The 26522-nt window shown below is 40.0% G+C and overlaps 1 protein-coding gene across 2 annotated transcripts; it reads right to left on the reverse strand.

Moving 5' to 3' along the window:
* On the reverse strand, positions 1-26522 carry FGL1 (fibrinogen like 1). 2 transcript variants are annotated; one of them, XM_003412431.4, is made up of 8 exons: positions 26323-26522; positions 18822-18901; positions 16593-16773; positions 10012-10171; positions 9647-9744; positions 4057-4145; positions 3454-3641; positions 2-590 (listed from the first exon to the last, which is right to left on the reverse strand). In XM_003412431.4, exons 1-8 carry the CDS (start codon positions 26342-26344, stop codon positions 431-433), a joined length of 978 nt encoding a protein of 325 aa, XP_003412479.2. In that variant the 5' UTR covers positions 26345-26522; the 3' UTR covers positions 2-430. The 2 variants fall into 2 exon arrangements, with proteins under 2 accessions (XP_064128960.1, XP_003412479.2); XM_064272890.1 differs by lacking the exon at positions 26323-26522 and having other exon boundaries at positions 1-590; positions 18822-19113.

Consider the following 26522-nt stretch of genomic DNA (forward strand, 5'->3'; position numbering starts at 1 on the left):
GCGTAAACATCCTAAACACAAGTGGTTGTGCTTTACAGTGATTAGGAACCTGCGTTGTGCTCAAGACTTCGAGCTCTGTAGTCAGAGACCTGAGCTCAGATCTAAACTCGTCACAGTTATTATCTACACAGTTGATCGGAGGATCTGTTACTTGGTGAGTTTTGTCATATACTTTTAATTTTTTTGTCCAGCAGAATCTCTTATCATTGCCTTTGCACACAAGAATTGGAGAAATATTAATATTATCTACATTTATTTGGTAAGTATATCTTATTTGCTACACTGAAAGTACCTTATGTAATTAAAGGCAAGTGAGACAAATGACAAACGGTACACAAAACAATTGCTATCATCATGTATCTGTATGTCCAGAATTGCTGCTTTGCAAATATTTTGAACAATTGCCTCAGTGGAAGTCCAATAGGGACGATTAAACAGTATTTGGAATAAAGTCATTTGGCCTAATTTTCATAACCACAGATTTCAAAGAATACCACCAGCCATGCCAGGTGTACCAGACGACGCCGTTATCCGTGTCCGCAGTGTACGGGCCTCTGTAGTATAAACCGTTCAAGTTTGAAGAGTGACACCTGGTGGAAGAAAAAACAGAATAATCAGACGAGAAAAACACTTCAGAAGCCCTTATATTTAGCTAGCAGATAAAACATTTGAACTGTGAATTCTGCCATTTTTCAGACAAGGGGAATATTTGTAGTCTCCGAACGCCAAGAGGTTTCTGCGACAGACGAGTTTTTCTAAACCGGTTGGTTTTCCGGCCATATCAAATCTCAGGACATGACTCAGGCCCCTTGTGATGGACTGAAAAATAAGTATTTCTCTTAATAACCTTTAAACTGAAAAACAAGCAAATAAAAAATACAACCTCGTGACCTTCAGCCTTATACCTTCCTGACCCTGAACAGTGTTCCACTCAAAACCAAAAAACCCAAACCCGTTGCCGTCGAGTGGATTCCGACTCATGGCGACCCTATAGCAAGAGTAGAGCTGCCCCACAGAGTTTCCAAGGAGTGCCTGGTGGATTCCAACTGCTGACCTTTTTGGTTAGCAGCTGAGCTCTTCACCACTGCGCCACCAGGGCTCCATAGGTTGCTTAGGTTATCATAATTTTTTAAAATACCTCCATCCTCCATTAAAGTCTGTTCATTTTGTCCCTGATACGTATACTTTTTTTTATGTATACATTATCGTACTTTTATGCAAACAATGCGCACCTTCTACGTTTGTTTGCCAAGCGCTCCCTCTCCACCCCAAGTATTTTTGCAAGCGCACTACGCTAATATTTTTACAGAAACATGTAAAATAAATTTGACATAGCGGGGCTTATGAAAATACGGGTGCGGGGGCGGAGGGAGCAGCTGGCAAACAAACGTAGGAGGTACGTGTTATTTGCGTAAAAATTCCATACGTATAAGAGTACTTTTTTTATGTAGTGTTATTATAAAGTTAATGACCACGTATTTTTTTATTGACATAACCAATGAAAAGATGTCAGCCATTAGGGTATAAGGAGGACATTCACCAGGGATAGTTCTGAAAATCTGGAAATCACCCAAATTACGGAATCAGAAAAGCATATAATTTCCCTGTAAATCCTGAGCGGTTGGCTTGGCTCACCTGCCATCCTGACAGCCCCCCTAACCTAAAGTGAATGGAACGAATCAAAACACTGAATGCTAAGCATGCAAGTGTTAGAAGTCCACTGTCTTAAAACATCATAGAAAGTAACATCAAAAAGGAAAATATTCTATATCGAGGCTCCAGAATATATATCTTTTGACATAGCTTTGTCTTCCTAAAGGATATCTACATATATTTTTATATTTGGATCACATTAGGAAACTGACCCTATGATCAACACAGGAAGCTCTAGTTATCCTGAGACCACATATAATGGCTCTCATAATGGCAAGGAAAATTACCGGATGTCTGGTATACCGCCAGTTAATAAGACTGAGGAGTCTAAGATGCTCTAAACATATTTACATAATAACGGTTAAATTTTAGATTGTGCAATTTAAATGGTTAAACCAAAAAGCCAAACCCATTGCCATTGAGTTGCTTCCAACTTATAGTGACCATATAGGACAGAACTGCTGCATAGGGTTTCCAAGGAGCAAGTGGTAGATTCGAACTGCCAACCTTTGAGTGAGCAGCTGAACACTTAGTGGTGTAGTGGCTGAGTGCTACGGCTGCTAACCAAAGGGTCGGCAGTTCAAATCCTCCAGGTGCTCCTTGGAAACTCTATGGGGCAGTTCTACTCAGTCCTATAGGGTCACTATGAGTTGGAATCGACTCGACGGCACTGGGTTTGGTTTGGTTTTTGAACGCTTAACCACCGCGCCACCATGGCTCCATTTAAATGGTTAGTCCTCAATTATAAATAAACATGACACTCCAGAAATACTCACTTAGCAAAGGTTCTATACTGGGAAGTTTAAATTTCCAGATATTTTGGGGGCAATCCCTGTCTTTTAAAGAGGGGAGTAGAAGTCCAAAGCTCATGCATTGCCTAATAGTTTGAGCACATCTGTTTGCAGACATTGAAGGCCCATCAGGTTATTTTTAAGGAAGACTCCATATGAAGTTTCCATTCCTGCCTTAAATTTGTGATTACAACAAAGGAAACTGTCTTGAAACTATCTCAGCTGGAGAACAGGGATGCTTGGCTGAGAGAAGGAAAAATGTCAAGGGATACAATAAATACCTTTCCGTCCAGTACCTGAGGAGTTATGTCAAAAAGAATAACGTTTACTTTGCAGTTACAGAGAAAAATATCTGATGAGGTGTAAAAAAGGCAGATTTCAGGTGAATAAAAGGAAGAACTTTGTCCAATCAACCATGGAATGAGCCTGGTGATAATAAAGTAACATTGGAGTATTCAGCCCCGGGGTGGAGCTACCATGTGTGTGAGAATAGAGCTGTGCTCCATCGAGTGTTCACGGCTGATTTTTTTTGGAAGTACATCTTCAGGTCTTTTTTCCGAGGTGCCTCCGGATGGTCTTGAACCTCCGAGCTTTCAGTAAACAACCAAGCTCATTAACCATTTGCCCCACCCAGGTGTTGCTGGTGGTTCTTAGAGTGCCACGATATTTTGTGTATATGTAAATTCTCCCTATTTCTTTCCGTCAGTTTGTGGCCTACTATTTGTGATACCTCACCCATAATTCACGTCTGCAGACCTCTTTATAAAAGTGGTGATTTCATTATTTCTTGGCTCATCTTTTTATTACTATGCCATATCTTTAAAGCTTTACTTTTGTACACAATGAACAGATCTTTAATAAAGCATCATCGGTGAAGAATTTAGGTTAAGGATGATTGCTTAATAATACTACACTGACAAATGAGACCAACATTACCTCATAATTGTAATTAATGCCAGCAGTGAGATATTATCAACGCCATTACCACTGTGTTTATAAAACTCCAAACCTGTTAAACCACCAGCCGGATTTGTCCTCGTTCGCGCAGTTTCCTTTGTAATTGTCATTGTCTTTGTCCCAGGTGCTGAATTTCATCCTCTGGTGACTAGCCCACCACTGAACTTCAGGATGAAAATTTCCTGCGAGGGAGTCCCCAGCCGTTCCAGAATATTCCCCAATATTCAATTCATAGAAATTCTAAGGGAAAAGAGGAAATTCTACAATCACTAGTCACCATTCAAAAAAGATGTCCATTTTTTTTTTTTTTTTAATGTACGGGCATAGCAGCCCAGGGGCAAGGAGGAGAAGGCAGGAGCAGGAGTGGACAGAAAGCTGGACAAATGGAAATGGGGAACCCAAGGTCAAGAAGGCGAGAGTGTTGACACGCCGCAGGGTTGGCAACCAGTGTCACAAAACAACATGTGTATTGTTTAACGAGAAACTAATTCGCTCTGTAAACTTTCATCTAAAGCATAATTCAAAAAATAAAAAATGTCGTTTAATGAATAACAGAACAGGTTTGATTACATATTTTTATATCCATCACCTTCAGGATTATATTGTGTTTTTAAGCATTCATTCACAGTGTTGTTTATTTGACAATTTTTCATACCTTTTCATCTCCCACTTTGAAATTTTTATATTGTGCGTAACGGCTGTTTTTTTCGAAATCAGCAAGGTCAACTTTTAAAGTGTATTCTCCTGAAAACAAACAAAGAAGAAATTGTAGTTGTTTTTTCCTGTGTGACATGACGTAGGCTACTGAGATTTAAAAACATCTTACAGATCTATTTTACTTCCACCACCTCCTTCTGCCAGGAGTCAGTTTTCAAAGAATACACAGTGACTCTACTGTTTTCACAGCATACACACCTTACTGGGCATCTCACTTGAGAAAAATCAGGAACACAGTATTAAAGGTAGAGCATGTCACTAGATCTGTCATAGGTAAAACCAAACCACGTGCCTTCGAATCTCTTCTGACTCATGGTGACCCCATGTGTTGCAGAGCAGAACTGCTCCATAGGATTCCCTTGGCTATAATCTTTATGGCAGGAGCCCAGGTAGCACAACAGTTAAGCACTTGGCTGCCAACCAAAAGGTTGTTGGTTCAAACTCACCCAGTAGCTCTGCAGAACGGAGACCTGGCAGATCTGCTCCCATAAAGAATACAGCCTAGAAAACCCTGTGGGGCAGTTCTACTCTGTTACCTAGGGTCACTGTAAGTCGAAAACCTGCTCCACGACACCTAACAACAACAATCTTTGTGGAAGTGGATGGCCAGGCCTTTCTTCTGCAGCATCACTGGATGGTTCAAACTTCCAAACTTCACCACCCAGGGACCATCACAGCTAAGACCAAAAAAACCAAACCCAGTGCCGTCGAGTCGATTCCGACTCATAGCCACCCGATAGGACGGAGTAGAACTGCCCCATAGAGTTTCCGAGGAACGCCTGGTGGATTCAAACTGCCAACCCTTTTGGTTAGCAGCCGTAGCACTTAACCACTACACCACCAGGGTTTCCATCACAGGTAAAATCTAGTGCAATTCACTTGGAGAAGAACAACAGGTAGCAAGTCATTACAGTAAATATTTAATTAACAGGTTAAGAATTCTAGTAATGACAGAAGATTTAAAGAGTTTCCTGTTCTTCTTCATTTTAAGAATAAAACCAAAACCAAACCCACTACCATCAAGTGGATTCCCACTCACAGCGACCCTACAAGGACAGAGTAGAACTGCCTCATAGGGTTCCCAAGGCTGTCGTCTTCACGGAAGCAGATGACCACATCTTCCCTCCATGGAGCGGCTGGTGGGTTTGAACTGCAGACCTTTTGGTTAGCTTCTGGGCGATTTAACCACTTTGCCCTCAGTGCTCCCAATTTTAATAATAATAATCTTAGACTGAAATAGTTGCAGTCTTCAAGTAATCGTCTTCTCCCCATCATCCCACAGTTTGTGAATAACAAAAGTTTTTCCCTTTTCAGAGACAGAACCACTGTCAGGAGCATAAAAAGTTAAAACTCAAACTGTTAGAAGAAATATGCTCTATCCTCCTGCTTTGATAAATAGAATTCCACAGTGGCCTACAAGGCCAGGTTAGAATTTGGATTCTCAGACCCCTTGGGGTTCCAAGTCCAAAGAATATAGAGTCCCAGGAGAAAGAAGCCCTCAGCCCCATCGCCCAGGCCCAGTTTAGGGTCTGACTCCGTTTCTCTTCCCATCCTTGTCTCCATCATGTGCAGCGAGGAGCCCTGTACATGCTCCTGGACACTCCAGACTGCATGTCCAAGCTGTGTCCACACCTACCAAAAAAAATAAAAAAACGCTGTTCCTTAGCCTCCCCTCAGGCTTTGCATAGGTGGGTTAACCAGTAAAAAAGGTATGCATGGGTTTAATTGTGTTTATTTACTAATCTGTAGTGCACAATTTCCCATGGGTTTCAATACATCAAACAGGTGAAATCATGCACTACGCATTAGTAAATGTGCACAGTAAGCCCATCCATGCCTCGTTTATTGGGTGGTCCATCCCTGACCATTTAGGGACGCTGGCACCAGCAGCGTAGTCGTCTTTCCACAGCAGGACAGACAAGGAGGAAACCCGAACATCTCCCTAAATAAGCTCAAGGCTGTTTGAATTCTGAATTCCCTGTTCCTGGAGTGAGGGCCAGGAGGGGGCTGTGGGCTCCTGATGGGCTTCTTGCCTTGATCCCATGGAACTTTTTAAAGCAGGGTTGCAAGGACGAGATTCCTCTAACCTGGATCTAAGGACAGAAAGATCATGTAAACAAAGCCCCCGAAGTGGGTGGGAGCCGTAGGCAGACTAAGAACGCTGTCCCAAAATATATTTCATGTTATAGGAGAGATCTACAGTCATTTCAGTTTTTTAGGTAACTGCGTGTCTTAGTTATCTAGTTCTGCTATAACAGAAATACCACTGTGGGTGGCTTTAACAAACAAATGTATTCTGTCACAGTTTAGGAGGCTAGAAGTCCAAATTCAGGGTGCCAGCTCCAGGGGAAGGCTTTCTTTCTTTGTTGGCTCTGGGGGAAGGTCCTTGTCTTCAATCTTCGCCTGGTCCAGGAGCTTCTCAGCACAGGGATCCTGAGTCCAAAGGATATGCTCTACTCCTGGCTCTTCTTTCTTGGTGGTAACGAGGTCTCTCTCCTCTCTGATTCCTTTTCTGTTTTATATCTCAAAAGAGATTGACTCAAGATACAACCTTATCCTGTAGATTGTCCTACTTCATTAACATAACTGCCTCTAATCTGCCTCATTAACATCACAGAGGTAGAATTTATAGCACATAGGAGAATTACATCAGATCACAAAATGGAGGACAACCACACAATACTGGAAGCCATGGCCCAGCCAAGTTGACACACGTTCTGGGGGTATGTAATTCAATCCATAATACCATCTAAATACCTCTTTGATCAACAAATAAATAAAATTACAATTACAGACCATTTCTAAATTAATTTTATTGAAAGCACTTCCAGGAAAAATTTATGCAATGAGGATAACGCTATTTTCAGAGCTATGTCCATAACCTTACGTGCTGTCAGAATTAAAGAAAGCAGGGGCAAAGATGCTATCTTTCTCTTGAGATGATGTAATATGTGGTTGTAAGGCCTCGAACTGATGAGTACATTTTATACTGTCGTGAGAATAGCCAACCTGAACACCAAATGAAAACATGAAGGGAAGCAGATTTGTTGGCAAAGCCCATCTGGGAGCATAAGCATATGATAACAATTTGAAAAATAATAAGTTTGAATTTAGTATATTTAGAAGGAATCAACAGTTGCTGCCTCAGGGTTTTATAGTCTCCATAAAAAACTAAATAAATATTAATGTGCCAAAGAAACAGAAGCTGGTATGGTAAATGTAATACTGTATTTTTACGCAAATAACGTATACCTTCTATGTTTGCTTGCCGACTGCTCCCTCCCGCCCTGTGAGGTATTTTTGCAAGCAGGATATACTAACTTTTTTTGCAGCAACATGTGAAAATAATTGGCTCAGTGGCAGTTATGAAAATACCTCAGAGGGGGAGGGAGAAGTTGGCAAGCAAACACAGAAGGTGGGCATTATTTGTGTAAAAATACAGTATATCTACCATAAAACATTTAAAATCAGGATAAGAAGAGCTCTGAAGGAGGGGAAATCTGATATAAATTTAGATGACTCTGATCACAAGAAGGACAAACAAAGAAAACATCAGGCTTCTAGGATTACCTATCCCCTCTAGGGTATTATTCTGGTGTCATTCAAGAACCCTGTAATTATAATCCTATCGACTATTATGAATATAGAAACACCAACAGTTTTCCTGAAGTTAGATCTTATTCTTATACTTAAGGCATCGCAGGTGTGACATAGCATACTTTTTGAAGCACTACAATTGTCTTTTATGAAATATGCAGAATCAGACTTGAGTGGGACCAACCACAATCAGAGCAAGGCAGGCAGGCAGTAGATTGGGGCAAAAGAACACAGAAAAGAGAAGCCTGGAAAATTTGTTTTCAAAATAATTATATTTAAACAAATATTGAACTCCTGTTAACAATATACAGGTGTGGTGGATTGAATTGTGTCCTCCAAAACTTATGCTGAAGTCCACCCATGTACCTGCAAATATGGTCCTGTTCAGAAAGGGAGGTTTTCTTGTGTTATGTGAATGGGGTCATGTCAGAGTAGGGGGGGGTTCTAAGCATAACTCCTTGTTGGTGTTGTTGCTAGGGGCTGTCAAGTCGGTTCCTACTCAAGGCGACCGTATAGGACAGAGCAGAACTGCCCAATAGGGTTTCCAAGGAGCAGCTGGTGAATTTGAACTACTGACCTTTTGGTTAGCAGCCGTAGCACTTAACCTCTGCACCGCCAGGGCTTCCTTCCTCCTTAGTGGTGTGTTATAAAAGGGAGTACAGGTACACAGGTGGAAGAGACAACGTGAGGAACAATGTAAGCCAAGGAACACCTGGGGCTACTAACAAGGAGAGACCCTCCCTAGAGACGATGCCCTGATTTCGACATCTAGCCTCCAAAGCTGAGTCAATAAATTTATGTTCTTTCAAGCCAACTCATTTGTGATATTTTTGTTATAGCAGTACCAGGTAACTAAGACAGCATGCAAAAATATATAGGGGGGATTGTACTGAGGTCTGCAACTTACTTTGAAATATGTCCCCCCCCCAAAAAAAAGATATGGATGGTTAGAGCGATGATTCGTGGATAGACATGTGAGATCAGCATAAATGTTAAAATGTTAACAAAGACTCTAGTTGGCAGGTATATGAATGAAACTTCTTTCAAATTTGCTATAAATTTGAAATTTTTCAAAATAGATGTTGGAAGAAAATAACAAAGAAGGACATTTAGTCCATTACAGTATTTGACTGCAAAAATGGCCTCAGTCCTCCACTTTTCTCTTTACCACGCCCTTTGCCATGTGTGGAAACTCTGGCGGTGTAGTGGTTAAGAGCCATAGCTGCTAACCAAAAGGTGGGCAGTTTGAATTCCCCAGGCGCTCCTTGGAAACTCTATGGGGCAGTTCTACTCTATCCGATAGGATCACTATGAGTTGGAATCGACTCGACAGCGACGGGTTTGGTTTGATTTTTTGCCATGTGTGATTTTATACCCCCCTAAATCTGAGCTGGAAGAAGAGAGACCATGTGGAGCACAGCTGAACTGTCTCTTTCAGAGCTCCAACCTGAGGCCAAGGTAGAGCAGCCGGCCTCCATCCAACCAGGAAGTTGGTCTCGCAACATGAGCAGGTTCAGGCAAGATCAGCTGAGCCCAGCCCCGGTCCGCAGAACCACCCAACCAACATGTAGATGGGTGAAAAATAATGAATGGTTGATGTTTTAAGCCACTAAATTTTGAAGTGGCTTGTTACATAGCATTATTGTGGCAATAGGTAACTGACATGGTATATATAATCTTAAAGCTCTCAGTGCATAAAAAAGAATGATTATGCTGTTTATTTTTACTTTCCGAAATAAAAAAATATATATGAAAAAATAAACTCTTCCTCTTTTCTCACCCCCAGCCCAGGTCTAACAGGCCTAGTCTCTTTTCCTCTATCCTTACTTTTAAGTAATTGCATTATATTCCATTACCTATGATTTAGTAAAAAACACATTAGTGCTGTTTGTATTGCATTTTAAATAGATTTGGCAACACATACATCTTACCTTGTGTGGTCAATAAGTTAATGTTTTTATTACCGAGCCAATATTCACCATTTTTTTGGACAAAATTTCCAAAGCCATTTTCATAGTCATTCCAGCCTCTAAAAAGAAAATTCCAAGTTAAGGCTGATTTTAGCAAAATCCAAAGGACATCTGCAGTACCCAAAGTGCCCACCCCCTGACTGCCACCCCTACCCCCAATAATTTCTTAATTAGTAAACGTATTGTTATTAAGAGAGAGTGAAATTCAGGCTAATCGATCGACGTCAGGATGTAGTAACAAGATTTAAATAACAAGACTTAGCTTGCTATAAATCTGACATTTGCTCACACAATCCAGATAAACCCTCCTGTCGTATTTAGCACACCTGTTAAAGTTCTCGCTGCCGTCAGATCGTCTCTGAATCACAGTCCAGCCTCCTCCATCGGACATGTCACAGTAAACAGGGAATTCTTTGGGGCTCTGGAGGGGCTTAATTTTGTAGAATCCACTGCTCTTGTACCCATCATTGAAGATCTCTGAGCAATCTGTTTGCAAAACAAGGGGATGAACCATTCGTTGGGTGTCTTTCTTCAAAGGGAGCCTCTGAATGAGATCGTGCGATACTGATGGAGACAGACAAACACAGAACGCGGATAACGGGCTGCTTAAAACTGCATCTGGTACCTGTCCCAGTGCATGTTAGGGAAGTCTTATTTTCTGGCCTTCGTCTTCAGACTCCTCGATATGATCATGGGAAAAGGGAGTGGTACAGGGATCCGGTTTATTTCTTATTTTTGTAGAAGACAATTTTTAAAAATTACATACATTTGGTTAATTACAGCACATTTCAGCGAACTTTCCTGCTTTGTTACGATGGTGGCATTTATCTCTTCTACGAAGCTAAAAACAAAAGTAGAAATAGAACACCAAGCTAATAATTTAATATGGTTTATCTTGATTTGGGGCGTTATAGGTCATCTGGAAATGAGCCCAGAATAGTCCTTTCTTGTTAGATTCTTGTAACTTCCTAGCCTGACCAGATTTTTCACTAACCCCCTGAAATTTCTGACAGTGCACACATTCTTAGATATTTTTGCTGAAGACTGTAAGCTTCTACTGTTCCCTACATTCTTCTTTGCTGTGGTATTTCCTTGATTGTCTAAGCAAGCGTAGCTGCTGATTTGACACCAAAAAGTAGTATCACGAGTTAACACTGTTTCCTAAAACACTGGAGTTCTGGGCAAACTGATGTTCATTGGGTCTCCTCAGATCTGTGCAGACTTAGGGGATATGGCAAGTGGGGACGTCGCTCTTGTTTACATGCTCAGAGAGCTGTTTCAGACTGTTGGAAATGGTGGCCACTATAAAGACAGCAAAGATATCCAGTCCTGGGATAGTCTCAAGACTACCCAGTCACAGACTTTTGAATTAAATTACTGTAATTTCACATTGGTAATTTTCACATTTTACCCTTATCAATTTGTTAATTTCCTTCTCAAGATTTTCTCTCCCTGATTGGGTCATCCCATTATTTTAAATCCTTTCTTTATTGCCATTGTTTTGATGTCAAATTGTCTACAACCCTCTCTCTTTTTTGTTTTCTGTTTTTGCTACAAATAAAATAAACTTGACGATAATAAGTGGAATAGGCAATAGGAATCAGGAGAAAGGAGGATATAATGAACTTCAGCCACTTTATGAAACCCTCACAGGTTGAGATCAATTATTTACTACTGCTTTGGTGAGATGTTCATCTTTTTAATGACTTGGGTTTTATGAATACATTTAATTTTGAGATTCAGAAGCCCAAGTGTTCCTTATAAATGCTTGATTACAAAAAGGATCCTGTTTGGGCGATTAAACAAGAAGAACAACAACAGGTAAATGATTGCTTAAGATTAAGTGACATTAAAAAGCTTACATCCTGTGGTCAACTATATATAGTAAATCACTTTTCGTTAAAGTGAGTAGACTTTAGGGAAGGAGCTCTTTGCCCACATTTAATCTTCAGACAGACTCAGAAGGTTCAAGCTGCTTTCCAGGCAAACATGGAAATAATTAGCTATAAACTTTTGTCTCTGGAAAACTTTATGAACGTGGAGGTTTTGGCCAATATTTTCAAATTCATTTTTAATGTCAACTCTAAGTTTTCTTTCTGTTTTCAATTTTCCTTCTCTCCAGAAGAAACTGCCATACAACTTAAAACACAGAGGGATATTTTCAGTTGAAAATAAATAAATAAATAAACACCAAAAACGTTTGTGCCAGTAGCTGGACTGCTTCCAGAGAACAAGTCAGGGAGTTTGCCTGTGACTTACACTGCGATAGCAGAAAGCTCAAGCAACATAGGGCTTCACATAGTAGCTAAATATTTAAAAATACAATCTTCAAAATGTTTTGACCCACGTAGACATTTGGATACTTACATAATACTAGAATGAAGCCAGCACTTCTTGTCCTGTGTGTGCACAAATTTTGCATCAGACTGGGTGATGTGAACAGTTTCTCTGATCACGCAGAAAGCAAGCCATGTTGGAAAGCAGCATGTTTGAGCTTCACAAAGTGACATGACAGCCTGCCAAACAGACTTCTTTCTGTTGCCCCAGAGTGGTGGCTAAGGCTCAAAGCTGAGAACCAAGGCACTAAGTAGCCCTGCCCCACCCCCTTTCTAAAATAAAAGAAAAACTAGCAGGTGGTCAGCCACCACTCCATGGGAGCTGTGGTGGTGCAGTGGTTAAGAGCTTGGCTGCTAACCAAAGGGTCAGTAGTTTGAATCCACCAGCAGCTCTTTGGAAACCCCATGGGGCAGTTCTACTCTGTCCTATAGGGCCGCTATGAGTCGGAATCAACTGAATGGCAATGGGTTTTTACCTCTCCACAGAGCATGCTGGGAGACGGCAGAATTGGCCCTGCCTCTGCCGTCCTCACCCCCAGGCCAGGTAAAAAGAGAACCACTAGGAGAGGTAAGTTGGGGTGGGGTGAATGGGTGCTCTTTTCAGAAAACAGGGGCGAGAGGTTATGGTTATGTCAACAGCTGATGCTGGCTAAGCCCTTCCCTTGTGCTCATGTTCCGTGTATTAACTCACTGAGTCCTTACAATGAGGTGGATGTATTCTATCACTCCCATTTTACAGGTGAAGACTATGAAGCACATAGAGGTTGAGTAGCTTGCCCAATGGCCACAGCTAACAGAAACTGGGCTTCGGAGTCTATATCTTAACCACCATCCATACTCGCTCATAAATATGGGGGGGTCCAGCAGAAAGGCCCCTCTTAAGCCAGTGGTCTCTCTAGCTGCTCAGCAGATGTCGTGATCCACAGACTTTGTGGTAGTCTCTAACGAACATGAATTTGGTACTGTAATCTTTTTAACTGAGGTATATATTTCAACAGCACCCGAATGCTAAAAAAGAAAAAGGATGCATTTTAATTATATGCTGAATGAAAGTGGGGTGATCTGGGCATTGTTTGCATATATTGCTAGGTGCTGTGTAATGAGGTGTTTTCTACCATGAGATGAATTAGGATTCAGAAATTAATGAATTTAGTAATAATGTCGTAACTTGTAAATAAGAACAAAGAAATTTATATTTCTACAGATCACGCATACGAACATTTATTTTTTTCATTCAAGGACATCAAAAATGTAAATATTGGGGGTAAGCAAGTCATTACATACTTATATTTTATATGTTAAATTAGTATATATTTTATATGTGTGCATTTTATATAGTAAAAAAAACTTGATGCTGTGGAGTCATTTCCAACTCATAGTGACCCTGTATATATATATAATATGTTTATATATATTATTTATTTTATTATATTTATTTTATATATAATGTATTTTATGGAATGTAAGTTATTATGTATTTTATTTATTGAGTGTTTGCCTATATGCTGAAAAATAAGGTTCAGTTGAGCTGTATTTATAGTTTGTGTTTTATCCTTCCTCTCCACCTCCATGCTTGTACCACATACGAAGAACATCACGTGTGGACCTACTGACTTCTGGGGTGCTGTTTAGCTCCTACATCCAGAAGCAGTCATCTAGAAAGCCTGTCATCTGTCTTGTCAATATACAATATACGCACACATACACACACACACCCAACGCAGTGGTTGTCTGGCCCTATCTCCACCAAATCTGCTTATGCAGTCAGGCCTGCTCCGACCTTGCTGTTTGAATCTCTTACTACCTGGTTCCTTGCCTTCCTCCTTGGTGACCCTTGTTTCCAGTGGCCTACTCCCCAGCACTCTCAACAGAGACTGGATTCTTAGCTCCTAGGTCCTGTGCTTCTCATAACTGATTGCTCAGTCCCAGTAACAAACACCTGATTGCCTGCCTAGACACCCTGGATCTTGAGCTTGGTTTGGGATTTGGGATGATGAAAAACTCCTCTTGCATCCATCAGTTCCTTGCCCCTGAGGCCAATCTCAATCTCTCTGTTTGTACCTACTTTCGGTGTTACACACCTGCGTGCTCATCCCTTGAATGAGCAGCCTGTTACCTTCTTCTTAGCTTGTTGTCCGGAGAGCATCCATGGCTGACCCCATGGGTCTGTTTGAAGTGTTTGCCCTCACTTTCTTTCATCTGATCTGCTCCACTAATTAAATTTTAAAAATATACTTATTGAGCATTTGCTATATGCCAGCCACAATATTAGATGTTTGACATACAACAATAAACTAAATGGTTTATCAGAAAAGATGGACAACTAAGTATGGAGTAACAGTACTCAGTGGTAAGTGACAAGAAGAAAAACAGAAGGTGTTTTCGCAATGTATGGAAGTGGTAGCTAATCCAGACTCTGAGGTCAGGAAAAGCCTCCTGGAAGAAGCAAGGGCTAAGCTGGTATCTGAAGGATGAATCACTGGAGTCAACCCAGGGCCAGGCTACAGCAGGGTAGAGAAGAATGTTCCAGATAGACGAAGGGGCTAATGCAAAGTCCTAAAGACTCAGGCGAGCATGATGCGTTTAAGAAACTGAGACAAGTTTAGTGTAGTGGAAATGTGACTATGATGGTTAATTGTATGTGTCGGTTTGGCTAGGCTGTGGTTCCCAGTGGTTTGTGCCAAACACTAGACTAGTTACTGTTCCACATGTAATCTAATGCAATGTAATGTAATTACTTTACATAATGTAATGTAATCAATTAGTTGAAAGGGGATTCCTCAGGGTGTGGTCTGCCATTAGACTCTAAATAGATACTTTGGAGAAACTCATTGGATTCTGCACTCTTCTTGTTGCCTGACCTATAGATTTTGTGTTTTTTTTTTGTTTGTTTGCTTCTTTTTTACTTTTTACTGTGCCTTAGGTTAAAGTTTACAGAGCAAATCAATTTCTCATTAAACAGTTAAAACACAAATTGTTTTGTGACTGTGGTTGCCAACTCCATAATGTGTCAACATTCTCCCTTTCTCTGTCCCAGGTTCCCTGTTTCCATTCATCCAATTTTCCTGCCCTCTCCTGCCTTCTCATCTTTGCCTTTGGGCAGGTATACCCATTAGTCTCCTATGAACGAATTGAACTAAGAAGCTGGTTCCTCACGTGTGTTATTGTTGGTCTTATAGACCTGTCTAATCTTTGGCTGGAGGATGAATCTCAGGAATGACTTCAGTACTGAGTTCAAAGGGTGTCCAGGGGCCATACTCTCAGGGTTTCTCCAGTCTCTGTAGACCAGCAAGCCTGGTCCTTTTTTTTTTTTTTTTTTTGGTGAATTTGAATTTCGTTCTAAGTTTTTCTCCCACTCTGTCCAGGACCCTCTATTGTGATCCCTGCCAGACCAGTCAGTGGTGGTAACCAGGTACCATCTAGTTGTTCCGGGCTTAGCCTGGTGGATGTTATGATAGTCATGGCCCATTAGTCCTTTGAACTAATCTTTCCCTTGTGTCTTTGATCTTCTGACCTGTGAGCAGCTATCTAAGATACATCTACTGGTCCCACTCCAGCTGGAGCAAAGCAGAATGACCTACAGATTTCTGACTTTCTGCAATGGCATGAGCCAATTCCTTGAAGTGTCCAGTTAATTGACCAAGAGAGACCCATAAAAAGAGAAATTGTAATACATTGTGGTAGAGATAAAGTGAAAAAAAAAGCTGTTGCCATTGAGTTGCTTCCTATTCATGGCAACCCCATGTGTTTCAGAGTAGAACTGTGCTCCATAGGGTTTTCAGTGGCTGGTTTTTTCAAAAATAGATTACCAGGCCTTTCTTCTGAGAAGGCTTTGAGTGGTTTCGAACCTCCAGGCTTTAGGTTAGCAGTGAACGCATTAGCCATTTGCCCCACCCAGGGACTCCAGTACTAAAAAAGACATATAGAAGAGTGTCCTAGGTGCCATCCTTTTTGTTTCTGACAACTATTGTTTGTTACTTTAAAGAAAACAAGTGTCTTTTACTTCTGGTGGAAGTGAAATGAATTAAATAGTCCTCTATAGTGAATAAAATGATAATATGTGCAGGGATACAGGCAGTGTGTTCATAGTTTTAAGATCATTTAGTTTCCAGGGGGAAATACTGGCCTAATCCAAAGACAAATAACCATATGATAAACACATCAAAACAACTCTTTATTTTACTAAATTATTCTGGATTTTTTTTCATTTCCTGACCTCCGATTCTAATACCTTATTTGCCAATCTAAAGAACAGCAGAGTTTCAGAGGGAAAATGACAAATGTAACAAGAAAAGACACACATAAAAACGATGTTCAACTGTAAAAAATCAGTTATAATCTTGTCAGTGGCGCAGTAGCATTCAAACTATCACCTGTCTTGATGTTTTATTAAACTATGGATATTCTCAGATATTTACCATTTACATTAAATATCACCTGTCGAGATAATAGACAGAAAAGGATAATACTGCACAAGACATTTAAAATTGATATAATGTTTCATTTTGCTTGTAAGTAACCAGTACCATCATTGCACATTAATATGCAAGTTATTAAAACTAAATTCTGACCTGCATACTGCCTCTTGCCTCCAAGGTCAAAGACACTCTTCTCCTCTCCTCTGTCTAGGTATTGGACTTCCTTCTCATGCAAAAGGTGAGCAATCTTGACCTGCTGCAGCTTGACGCGGGTCTCAAGCAGGTGCACCTGGGCTCGGAGCCGCGCCTGCTCTCGGAGGCAGTCCTCCAGCGCCTGCGGAACGAATTTTCATGGGAAGTACTTGCTCCTAGTAATTGGGTTAACCAGTGACTCAATGTTTTGTCCCCAACTTCTATTTTGGAATATTATTCAAACCAGTAAGTGGTTCAAAAAGTTCTAATACTTCTTGTTATTTGAAGAATAAGAGCTTATAATTCATGCTAAAGCTCCTGAACTGAAGAAATAAAATAATATAAAATAATCAGAATGGCTATGCTAAGAGCTTTATAGTCATACAGTTTCATTCACTCCTCATAAAAATTCCATGAGGGAGGAGTGGGTTCAATCCTGATGAGAGAACTTGTTCAAGATCAGCCAGCGGGCATGAGGAGTCCAGTTCAAGGTTTACACACTGAATCTCTACATGATGCTGCCTATGGTGTTGGCAAAGAATACTGAGTATACCATGGGCTGCCAGAAGAACCAACAAATCTGTCTTGGAAGGAGTACAGCCAGGATGCTCCTTAGAAGCAAGGATGGCGAGACTATATCTCACATACATTGGACGTGTTATCAGGAGGGTCCAGTCACTGGAGGAGGACATCATGCTTGGTAAAGTAGAGGGCCCGAGAAAAAGAGGAAGACCCTCACTAGGATTCATTGACGCAGTGGCTGCAACAGTGGGCTCATGCATAACAATGAACTCACCAGCCACTCTGCAGGAGAAAGATGTGGCCGTCTGCTTCCATTACGATTTATAGCCCTGGAAACACTGTGGGGGCAGTTCCACTCTGTTCTATCGGGTTGATGTGAGTCAGAATCTGCTTGAAGGCAATGGGCTTGGGCTTGGTTTTTTTTTTTGGTTACTGTTTTCCAGTCAAAGGAAATGGACAAAGGAAAGAGGTACAGTACATTTGTAGGAAGGTCAATAAATGTAAAAAATATAAAAATTCAGCCTTAGAACTGAAAGCCACACAGCAAGAGGATGGGAAAGTGGTGGCAGAGGTCTCTCTCACCCCTTCCCTCCCAACTCTTTGTCCAAGTCACTCAATCTCTCAGCTATTTCTCTAGGACTATTTCTTGTTGGAAATTCGAGCCCCCCCCCAGAGGTGCCCCAAAAGAAAGGCCTGGCAATCTACTTTTGGGAAATCAGCCATTGAGAACCCTATCGGGTGCTGTTCTACTGACACACATGGGGTCGCAATGAGTTGGAATTGACTCGATGGTAATTGGTGTTTCTTGTTATCATCTGACTTGTTGTTCTGTATTCAGCACCCTTTGATTTATCCTCTCTGAGTCATTTACTTAGCCCTTGAATCATGCCTGTCTAAAAAATGAACAGCAAGAACATTTTCTGGTGTTGCTTCCCAATAGTGGGAAAATGGTTGGGAAATTATTAAATATAGTGAACTATGCACTTTTACAATAATGTAGAGCTTACAGGCCAAGTATGTTCAGTCTTTATAAGAGACTGCATACAAGATTTTATTAAAGTTATTTTAAAACTTAGGATTTTTCTTTCTCCCACTTACTCGTTTTTACTTATTGTGTCCTTTTTAATCCTGAATGCAGGGATAAATTAATCTGCTTAGTTTACAGTAATAGTGTTCAATATTGGAAAGCCCAAGGCCAATGTCAATGCTAATTACTACTGAGAGCTTTAATTTTCTCATATAAGCAACCCAACATCCCTAGTGAATTCAAAAGGATTTTACTTACTTGTTGTGAAAGCTGATTTTCACTTGAAAAAAAATTTTAAAGCACTTACTAAGTGCCTGGAGGCCTGGTGGCACAGTGTTCAAGAGCTATGGCTGTTAACCAAAATGTCAGCAGTTGGAATCCGCCAACCACTCCTTGAAAACCCTGTGGGGCAGTTCTACTCTGTCTATAGGGTCGCTGTGAGTTGGGATCTACTCGACGGCAACAGGCTTTGGACTAAGTGCCTATTATGCACCAGGTGCTTACACAAACCTTTTTCATTTTTTTCCCACATCAGTTAAATTTTTTCAATGACAAGTTACTATATAGACTTTCTGTAAAATTGAAGAAAATTCAGGTCAGAGCAGGCATCATAGACATAACTGTTTTTGCAGTAAGCTTACCCCACTTTCCTGGCTCATTACCAAAACAACGGTGACGAGGACGAAACTGACCAGCTTCTCCATCTTCCCCATTGAAAGAACTGCAAGAACAAAAGCAGCTTTGTTCATTTATCAGCTTTGGGTTTTTTTGTGAGACCAGAGTTGGACTTGGACCCAAGTACACCAGAAGCTCTGCTGCAGTTCCCAGTTATCCCGGATCGGAGCATCACCAAGGAAATTCTCCTGGATTTCCCAAGCCTTCCCCACACAAACTTATGATGCTCAGTGTTGCCTTAAATAGAATTGAACCTGACCTGGGAGATGGAGGGGTTATTACAAAAATAAAAGGAAGGCTCTAGCTCTTCGTGTGATTCTCATACGTTGCTCATATGACATTATTTTTTAGTGGAAAGGACACAGGATTTGTAAACACAAACTCACATCCTATTTTGGCCAAGCCACTTACCAGTTGTATGACCTTAGGCAAATTATGAAAATGCTCCTAATCTATAAAATGAAAAAAATAATTCTAACCATGAAAATTTTGAGATGTTTTTAGACATCCTAGCACATGACAAGTGTGCTAGTAACTCCTTTTGCTTAGGAAAGACTGCTTTCATTTTTAAAAGGAAGGAATAACCAATTGTTTTCCTCAATGTCTTAATGTAGACAAGCTACCAAGATACGGATAAAACTTTGTTGTCGTCGTTGCTGTTGTTAGTTGCCATCAAGTCAACTTTGACTCATGTACACTCTGTGTATGACAGAACAAAGCTTTGCCCGGTCCTGTGCCATCTTCATGACTGTTAGTATGTTTAAGTCCGTTGTTGAGGCTACTGTATCCATCCATCTCAACGAGGGTTTCCCTTGTTCTTGCTGGCCCTCTACTTTACCAAACATGATGTCCTTTTCTACCTGCTGGTCTTTCTTGACAGCCTGTTCAAAGCAAGTGAGTAGAAGTCACAACATCCTCGCTTCTAAGGGACATTCTGGTTGTATTTCTTCTAAGTTGTTTGCTCTTTTGGAGCTGCGGTGTTGGGGAAGGATGCTGAATAAAAAAAAAAAAAGAAACACCCGTTGCCGTTGAGTTGATGCCAACAGGGGACTGCCAAAAGAATAAAATTAAAGCTTAAAGCTGTGGAGGGAAATTAACTCTATCACTTTTTCAGATTATTTTTAAAATCACTCTCGAAGTCTTGAGTCTCAATGAGAAATTATGATCATCCTCAAAACAGCTTCTTTGTTCTGCCACAGTGGTAAGTTTTCATGTTATAGAAGCTAAGAAGCCTAGAAGTACAGAAAATAGCTACATAATCTTCAAGCAAATTTTAAACATTTGGCTTCTGCCGAGAAAGAACTGGAATGCACTGAATTACTTGTTAGCTCATTTTTATTCTTATGGAACATATCTGCGAGGTACATTTCATATATCACTTTTGCAACTCTTATGTAATCAAGGAAGTGGTTCCGACTCACGGTGGCCCTACGTACAACAGATCAAAACACTGCCCAGTCCTGTGCCATCTTCGTGATCGTTGTTATGTTTGAGCCCGTTGTTGCAGCCACTGTGTCAATCCCCCTCCTTCAAGATCTTCCTCTTTTTCACTGACCCTCCATTTTACCAAGCACGATGTCCTTCTCCAGGGACTGGTCCCTCCTGACAGCACGTCCAAAGTACATGAGGTGAAGTCTCACTATGCTTTCTTCTGAGGAGCATTCTGGCTGTACTTCTTCCAAGACAGATTTGTTTGTATGTATAGAAAGAGGTAAAATGCTGAGTAAATTACATGGATAAACAGAAAAATAATTGGGTAGCTACTTTATGACAGGTGCTATGTATCTAGATGCTTTCACATACATTACCTTATACTAAAATATAGAAAAAGTAAGTTTAAGCATGGCATTTAAAATGTTTCCCAGTATGAAAATAAGACCCTGTGAGCTTTCAGAGAGGACACAGTGAGGTGAGAAGAGAACTGTACAGAAACAGAAACCCAAAACCCATTGCCACTGAGTCAATTCCAACTCCCAGCAACCCTATAGGACAGAGTAGAACTGCCCCGTAGGATTTCCAAGAAGTGGCTGGTGGACTCAAACTGTTGACCTTTTGGTTAGCAGCTGAGCACTTAACCACTGCACCACCAGGGCTCCACATGAACAGAGGTAGTGAGCAAACTGAGAAGAAAAAATGAATAGGTTTACTACCAATGAATATCTTCTAAGTGATGATATAATCTTGGGATTGCTTAAGAAATATGTTTTTCTGGGGACTATATAAAATCATAAGAAATATGTTTTCTGGGGACTATATAGGAAAAGTAATGGTAGCCTTTATTATTATTATAAAAGATAAAATAAAAAATCACCTCCTTTCCTTTAAGATGTCAACCCAAACTGCACTAAAGGGCAGCCATTTACAGTGCTATAGCACTCTAAACCTTGCGTTGGCAGATGTTGAGGTCATATCTACAAATTTAGCATAATTTCAGGTCGAAATGAATAGTCTAAACCAAAGATATCCAATGTTATAAACAAGTGTAATTTTATTCTGATCCTGGGGGTAGGTTCATGTTTCTTCTGTCTGGGGGTTCTTGGAAGGATCTGTCATTACCATTGGTCCTCCTGTCACAACTTGTGAAGAAAATGCCTGCAGTTCTTCCTATGATTACAATCATCTACTTTAGCTATGTCCACAATGAAGACATTTCTACCTTTCAAAAAGAGCATAGGAATCATATACTATTACAGTAAGACTTATCTCCTTACAGATTTAGCTATTTCTGTGGTCTCATCTTGCTCACTAAAACATAAAAATTATATGCAATTAAAGCCTGACAAAAATGCAGCAATCCTCTAAAATGTGTGTCTGTTTTCCTCCAACAGAATGAAAGATAGAAAAATAGTGGGAGGGAAAAAAGAGGGAAAGAATAAAATGAAAGTACCCAATTATTTTCAAAGACTACACTCCACAAACCACATTTGAAAAAACCATCATATATTGTCAATGTATCCACTGTAGTCTGTACTTCAATCATTTTTAGAGCTTATTTCATTAGACAATGACACTGATCTTTCCTAAGGAAAGCTAAGATGATGAATACCCAAAGCTGTCCAGTCGATTCTGACTCATGGTGACATGATGTGTTACAGAATAGAACTTCTTCATGGCGTTTCCTTGTCTGTAATCTTAATAGAAGTGGATCAGCAGGCCTCTCTTCTGTAGTACTGCTAGATGGGTTCGAACTGTCAACCTTTAGGTTAGTAGTTAAGTACTACTAATCATCCAAAGACCTCTAAGATGATGAGTAGAACTCCCTGAAGATCATCAAGAAGGAAGGGCTTTGCAAAGTAAACTGGACTTCTAGAACCCTAATGGCACAGCAGTTAAGAACTGAGGCTGCTAACCAAAAGTTTGGCAGTTTGAATCCACCAGCAGCTCCTTGGAAAACCTATGGGGCAATTCTACTCTGTCCTGTAGGGTCGCTATGAGTTGGAATCAACTCAACGGCACACAACAACGACTTACTGTTTATAAAATAGATATAGCGTTTTCCTATTTGAATCATAAGTATCTTTGAGGTCAACGTTTTCTATCACATTGACCAACTTCTGAATTGCCTACCCTTTGTATTTGAAAAAAGGCAATCATTCTTAAATTTTAATACTATCGATAATTCTCTCAGTGAACACATTTCTCAATTCTGCGTAAAATTATGGAAATAATTTTAAATTCTAATTTTAAGAAGAAAAAGAAATAAACCTCTATTCTACAAAAAGGAGCTATAGACTTGTCTATAGGCTATTTTTCTTATCATATCAAAGTTAACTAATATCTTTCAACTGCTAAGTCTCTGAATAAAATTTATTCCTTATTCACTGTGGGCGAATTTTTTTTATACATTAAAAAAGGCAAAGTGCCAACTAGCTGTGAACCAGGGATTTTATTAAAAGGCAATAACGGTCCATTTAAACTGAATTGCAGCAGGAAAAGCGTGTTTGTAAAGAAGCATCCAGAAAAAAAAAAGCAACAGGAACAAGTAAGCTGGAAGGTTGACTAACCACTAGCAAAATATCGTTGTTCACTCTTTTATTTCATAGGCCTCACCATGAAAATAATAACCACAGGTGCGTCTAGTGACCTGCCAAAGACCAGGCAGCCTCTCAGCAGGGGCCCCTCAAGACTCCTGAGCCTCCTTCTTTGGTGCCTGCTTGTTTCTTAAGAAATTAGATTGAACTACAATATGGTGTCACTTTGAGGACTAAGGTGCACCTGACCCAAGTCATGATATTTTCAAGTGCCTCTTATGCTGAGAAAGCTGAGCAATGAATATGGAAGACTGAAGAAGAATTGACACCTTTGAATTACGGTGTTGGTGAAGAATATTGAATATACTGTGGATTGCCAGAAGAACAAACAAATCTGTCTTGGAAGAAGTACAGCCAGAGTGCTCTTTGGAAGCCAGAGAGCTACGTGCAAGCCAGGGTGACAAGATTTTGCCTCACATACTCTGGACATGTTATCAGGGGGGCCCAGTCCCTGGAGAAGGACATCGTACTTGGTAAAGTAGAGGGTCAGCAAAAGAGGGGAAGACCTTCAACAATATGGATTGACACAGTGGCTGCAACAATGGGCTCAAACATGACAATGATTGTGAGGATGGCACAGGACAGGGCAGCGTTTCGCTCTGTTGTACGTGGGGTTGCTATGAGTCGGAACTGACCACATGGCAACTGACGACAACAAAGGTATGACTATATTACAGAAAATAAGCAACAAGAATAATTGTTTTATTATGAGGAAGCAAAAGAATAAGGGTGAAGGTTGAAAAACATGATGAATATAATGTCACTGAGCTGTACACGCAAAGATTATTGAAATGGCAAATATCTTGTGATGTGTTTATTTACCACAATAAAAAAAGAAAGAAAGCAGAACAAAAAAGATGGAAAATAGAAAAATTTTTTTAAGTATGTAAAGAAGATTTTAGAAGCTGAAAATCATCCCATGAGGCTAGAATGCGGTCAAAACAGAATTAAAGGAAGTAAGATTACCCAGTCATCATCAACACGGGAGGAAATGGCTCCTAGAGAGAATGAAGGTTATTTGTCTAAAGAAATAAAAGACTTTCACTAAGTATGTTTATATTAATCTGTGAGATCAGCATAAGAATTAGGCATAATAACATTTATTTATGACTCCAGCTTGAATTGCTTTTCTTACTTATATATGCAATCGAATTATTGGTTGGGCTTTTTCCTTGATAAAGGAAACTGCTAAGAATCAGTAGTAAAAATAATATCCCATTTTTCCTTAATTGCAGTGACTTGATCTTCATTATTTTAATTAACTTCCGGCTATTAGGTAAATTACGAAAAAATTGAAATAAACCCTGGTGGTGGGTTGGTGCAGTGGTTAAGTGCTCGGCTGCTTACTGAAAGGTTGGCAGGTCGAACCCACCAGCCTATCTGCTGGAGAAAAATGTGGCAGCCTGCTTCTGCAGAGATTTACAGCCTTGGAAACCCTATACAGCAGTTCTACCCTGTCATATAGGGTCGCTATGAGTCAGAATTGATTCCACAGCAATTGATTTAGTGTTTTTGGGGTTTTTTTTTCTAAATTGGGTAAAATACACAGGAGTCAAGAATTAAAAGTCAGACTTCCAGACTTTGCTTTCATACTATCTGTTGAAATTAATTTGTTTAAATCTGGTTCATCAAGTTCCCTTATGTACCTGTGGGACCAGCTACTTTATCTCAGAAATGAATAGCTTAGCTTAAAGAACTTAAAAGAAATTTATGTTTTTATCCTTATGTGTGATTCTGGCTCTTGGCCTAGTGAACGTGTGTTTTGTAGCTTCTCTGGGAGATGCTGGGAGATTGTAAAACGTATATAAGTACTGCTTGGCTTTGGATTTGGTAGGAAAAAGAGGGTCAATGAAACGCTTTAATGGGCCTGTCTCTTGGTGTCTAGAAATTTCCATCTCATTGTCATTAAAATAATCAAAATATGATCTTTTACAGAGAAAGGAGGTAGCCCCTGGTCTGGCAGATCCTTAAGCAACATAAGACATTTAAAGACTTATTTTTAAAAGTCTTTATATTAATTTGGCCATCTTTAGGATAATTCCTGAGAATATCTTAAGTCCTCTAAAAATTTTCCAGCATCTTCATTTATAATTCTAACCAACATCTACAATGATGAAGACATGTTTAGGCCTTAAGAAGCTTGCTCTGAAAATCTGTTCCACGTCTTTGATTATAGAAAACCACCATTTATTCTACAAATCTGGCTTGAGATAAAGTTGTATTAAATTATTTTGTTGGAGCCCTGGTGGCTTAGGGGTTAAGAGCTCGGCTGTTAACCAAAAGGCCGGGAGTTCGAATCCACCAGCTGTTCCTTGGAAACCCTATGGGGCAGTTCTATCCTACCCTATTTGGTCACTATGAGTCAGATTCGACTCAATGACTACAGGATATATTACTTGTATTTCTTTAGAATATTTTTGCTTTGGGCAATTTAAAACTTTGTTTTAAAATTAAAATCGTTTTCATATGGCTATTTTTGGATGTGAGGAAACCCTGGTGGTGTAGTGGTTAAGTGCTACGGCTGCTAACAAAGAGGTCAGCAGTTCAAATCCGCCAGGTGCTCCTTGGAAACTCTGTGGGGCAGTTCTACTCTGTCCTATAGGGTCACTATGAGTGGGAATCGACTCGATGGCAGGGAGGTTTTTTTTTGGTTATTCTTTGATGTACTATATTATTTGATATGTCATTTTTAAGACTACAAATTCCAATTATTTCCCCCATTACCTTTTTAAAATTAGTTCATTACAGCACATTCCATCTGAAAGGACAAATATGAAACTTGGAACTGAAAGGCCTACGTCTGATATATAACTTTAAGAAACACAACTGGAAAATGAATGTTCATCAGTAGCATATAAAATTTCGAAAAAGGTATGTTTTAAATGAACCTTTATGAATACAAGATAAAAGAAAGAAAATGGTATTGAAGGAAGCATGTTCAGTAAGTTAGCATTAACAAAGGACTATAACCTTAGTGTTAGACAGCTAGTTAAAATTTAACCTATAAACACAGCCTTAGAGGCTCCTTTTGGACTATTTTCCTTCTAATTTTTCTCTCTAAAAAAAATTATGTAGAATAGAGTTGTAACTCTTATTTATCTCAAGAATTAATACACAATGAAAGCCTTAAAAAGCTGTATAAACTTGATCCCCAAATAGATAAAATAAAGAAAAGTGTTCCTGAAGTTTTTACTTCTGAAGTAAAAATAGGCAAATTATAAGATGGCCCATTTTATTTCCATCTTATCTGTGGCAACTGTGCAGATTCTATCATTTCCATCAAACTTGCGTTTAATTCATTCAAAACGTAACGGAAATGGAAAGAATATGGCATTCCAAATCCCTTTCCCAAGCTGCAGAAACAGCCTTCTCTCTCAGCTCCCTCTCTTCTCTGAAAGGCCCACAGCTGTGTCTTGAGCTACGGTTAATATCCTACCTGGGAAGCAAACCAGCGTCATTACAATCCTGTCCAAAGCAGCCGAGAGGCTCAGTAACTTGCCTAAAGTCTGAAATGATCCAGAGGCTCTGCTCGGGTTGGATCCAGACACTACCCTTCAGCGTCCTCCAGCTGCATCCAGAGTTTGAAATTCTGCCTCCGTTATTTGATTAGAAATAGGAACACTGTGGATCCTGGCT

Source organism: Loxodonta africana, chromosome 19 (genome assembly GCF_030014295.1).
Source record: "Loxodonta africana isolate mLoxAfr1 chromosome 19, mLoxAfr1.hap2, whole genome shotgun sequence".
In the NCBI taxonomy this organism is placed as follows: Eukaryota; Metazoa; Chordata; class Mammalia; order Proboscidea; family Elephantidae; genus Loxodonta; species Loxodonta africana.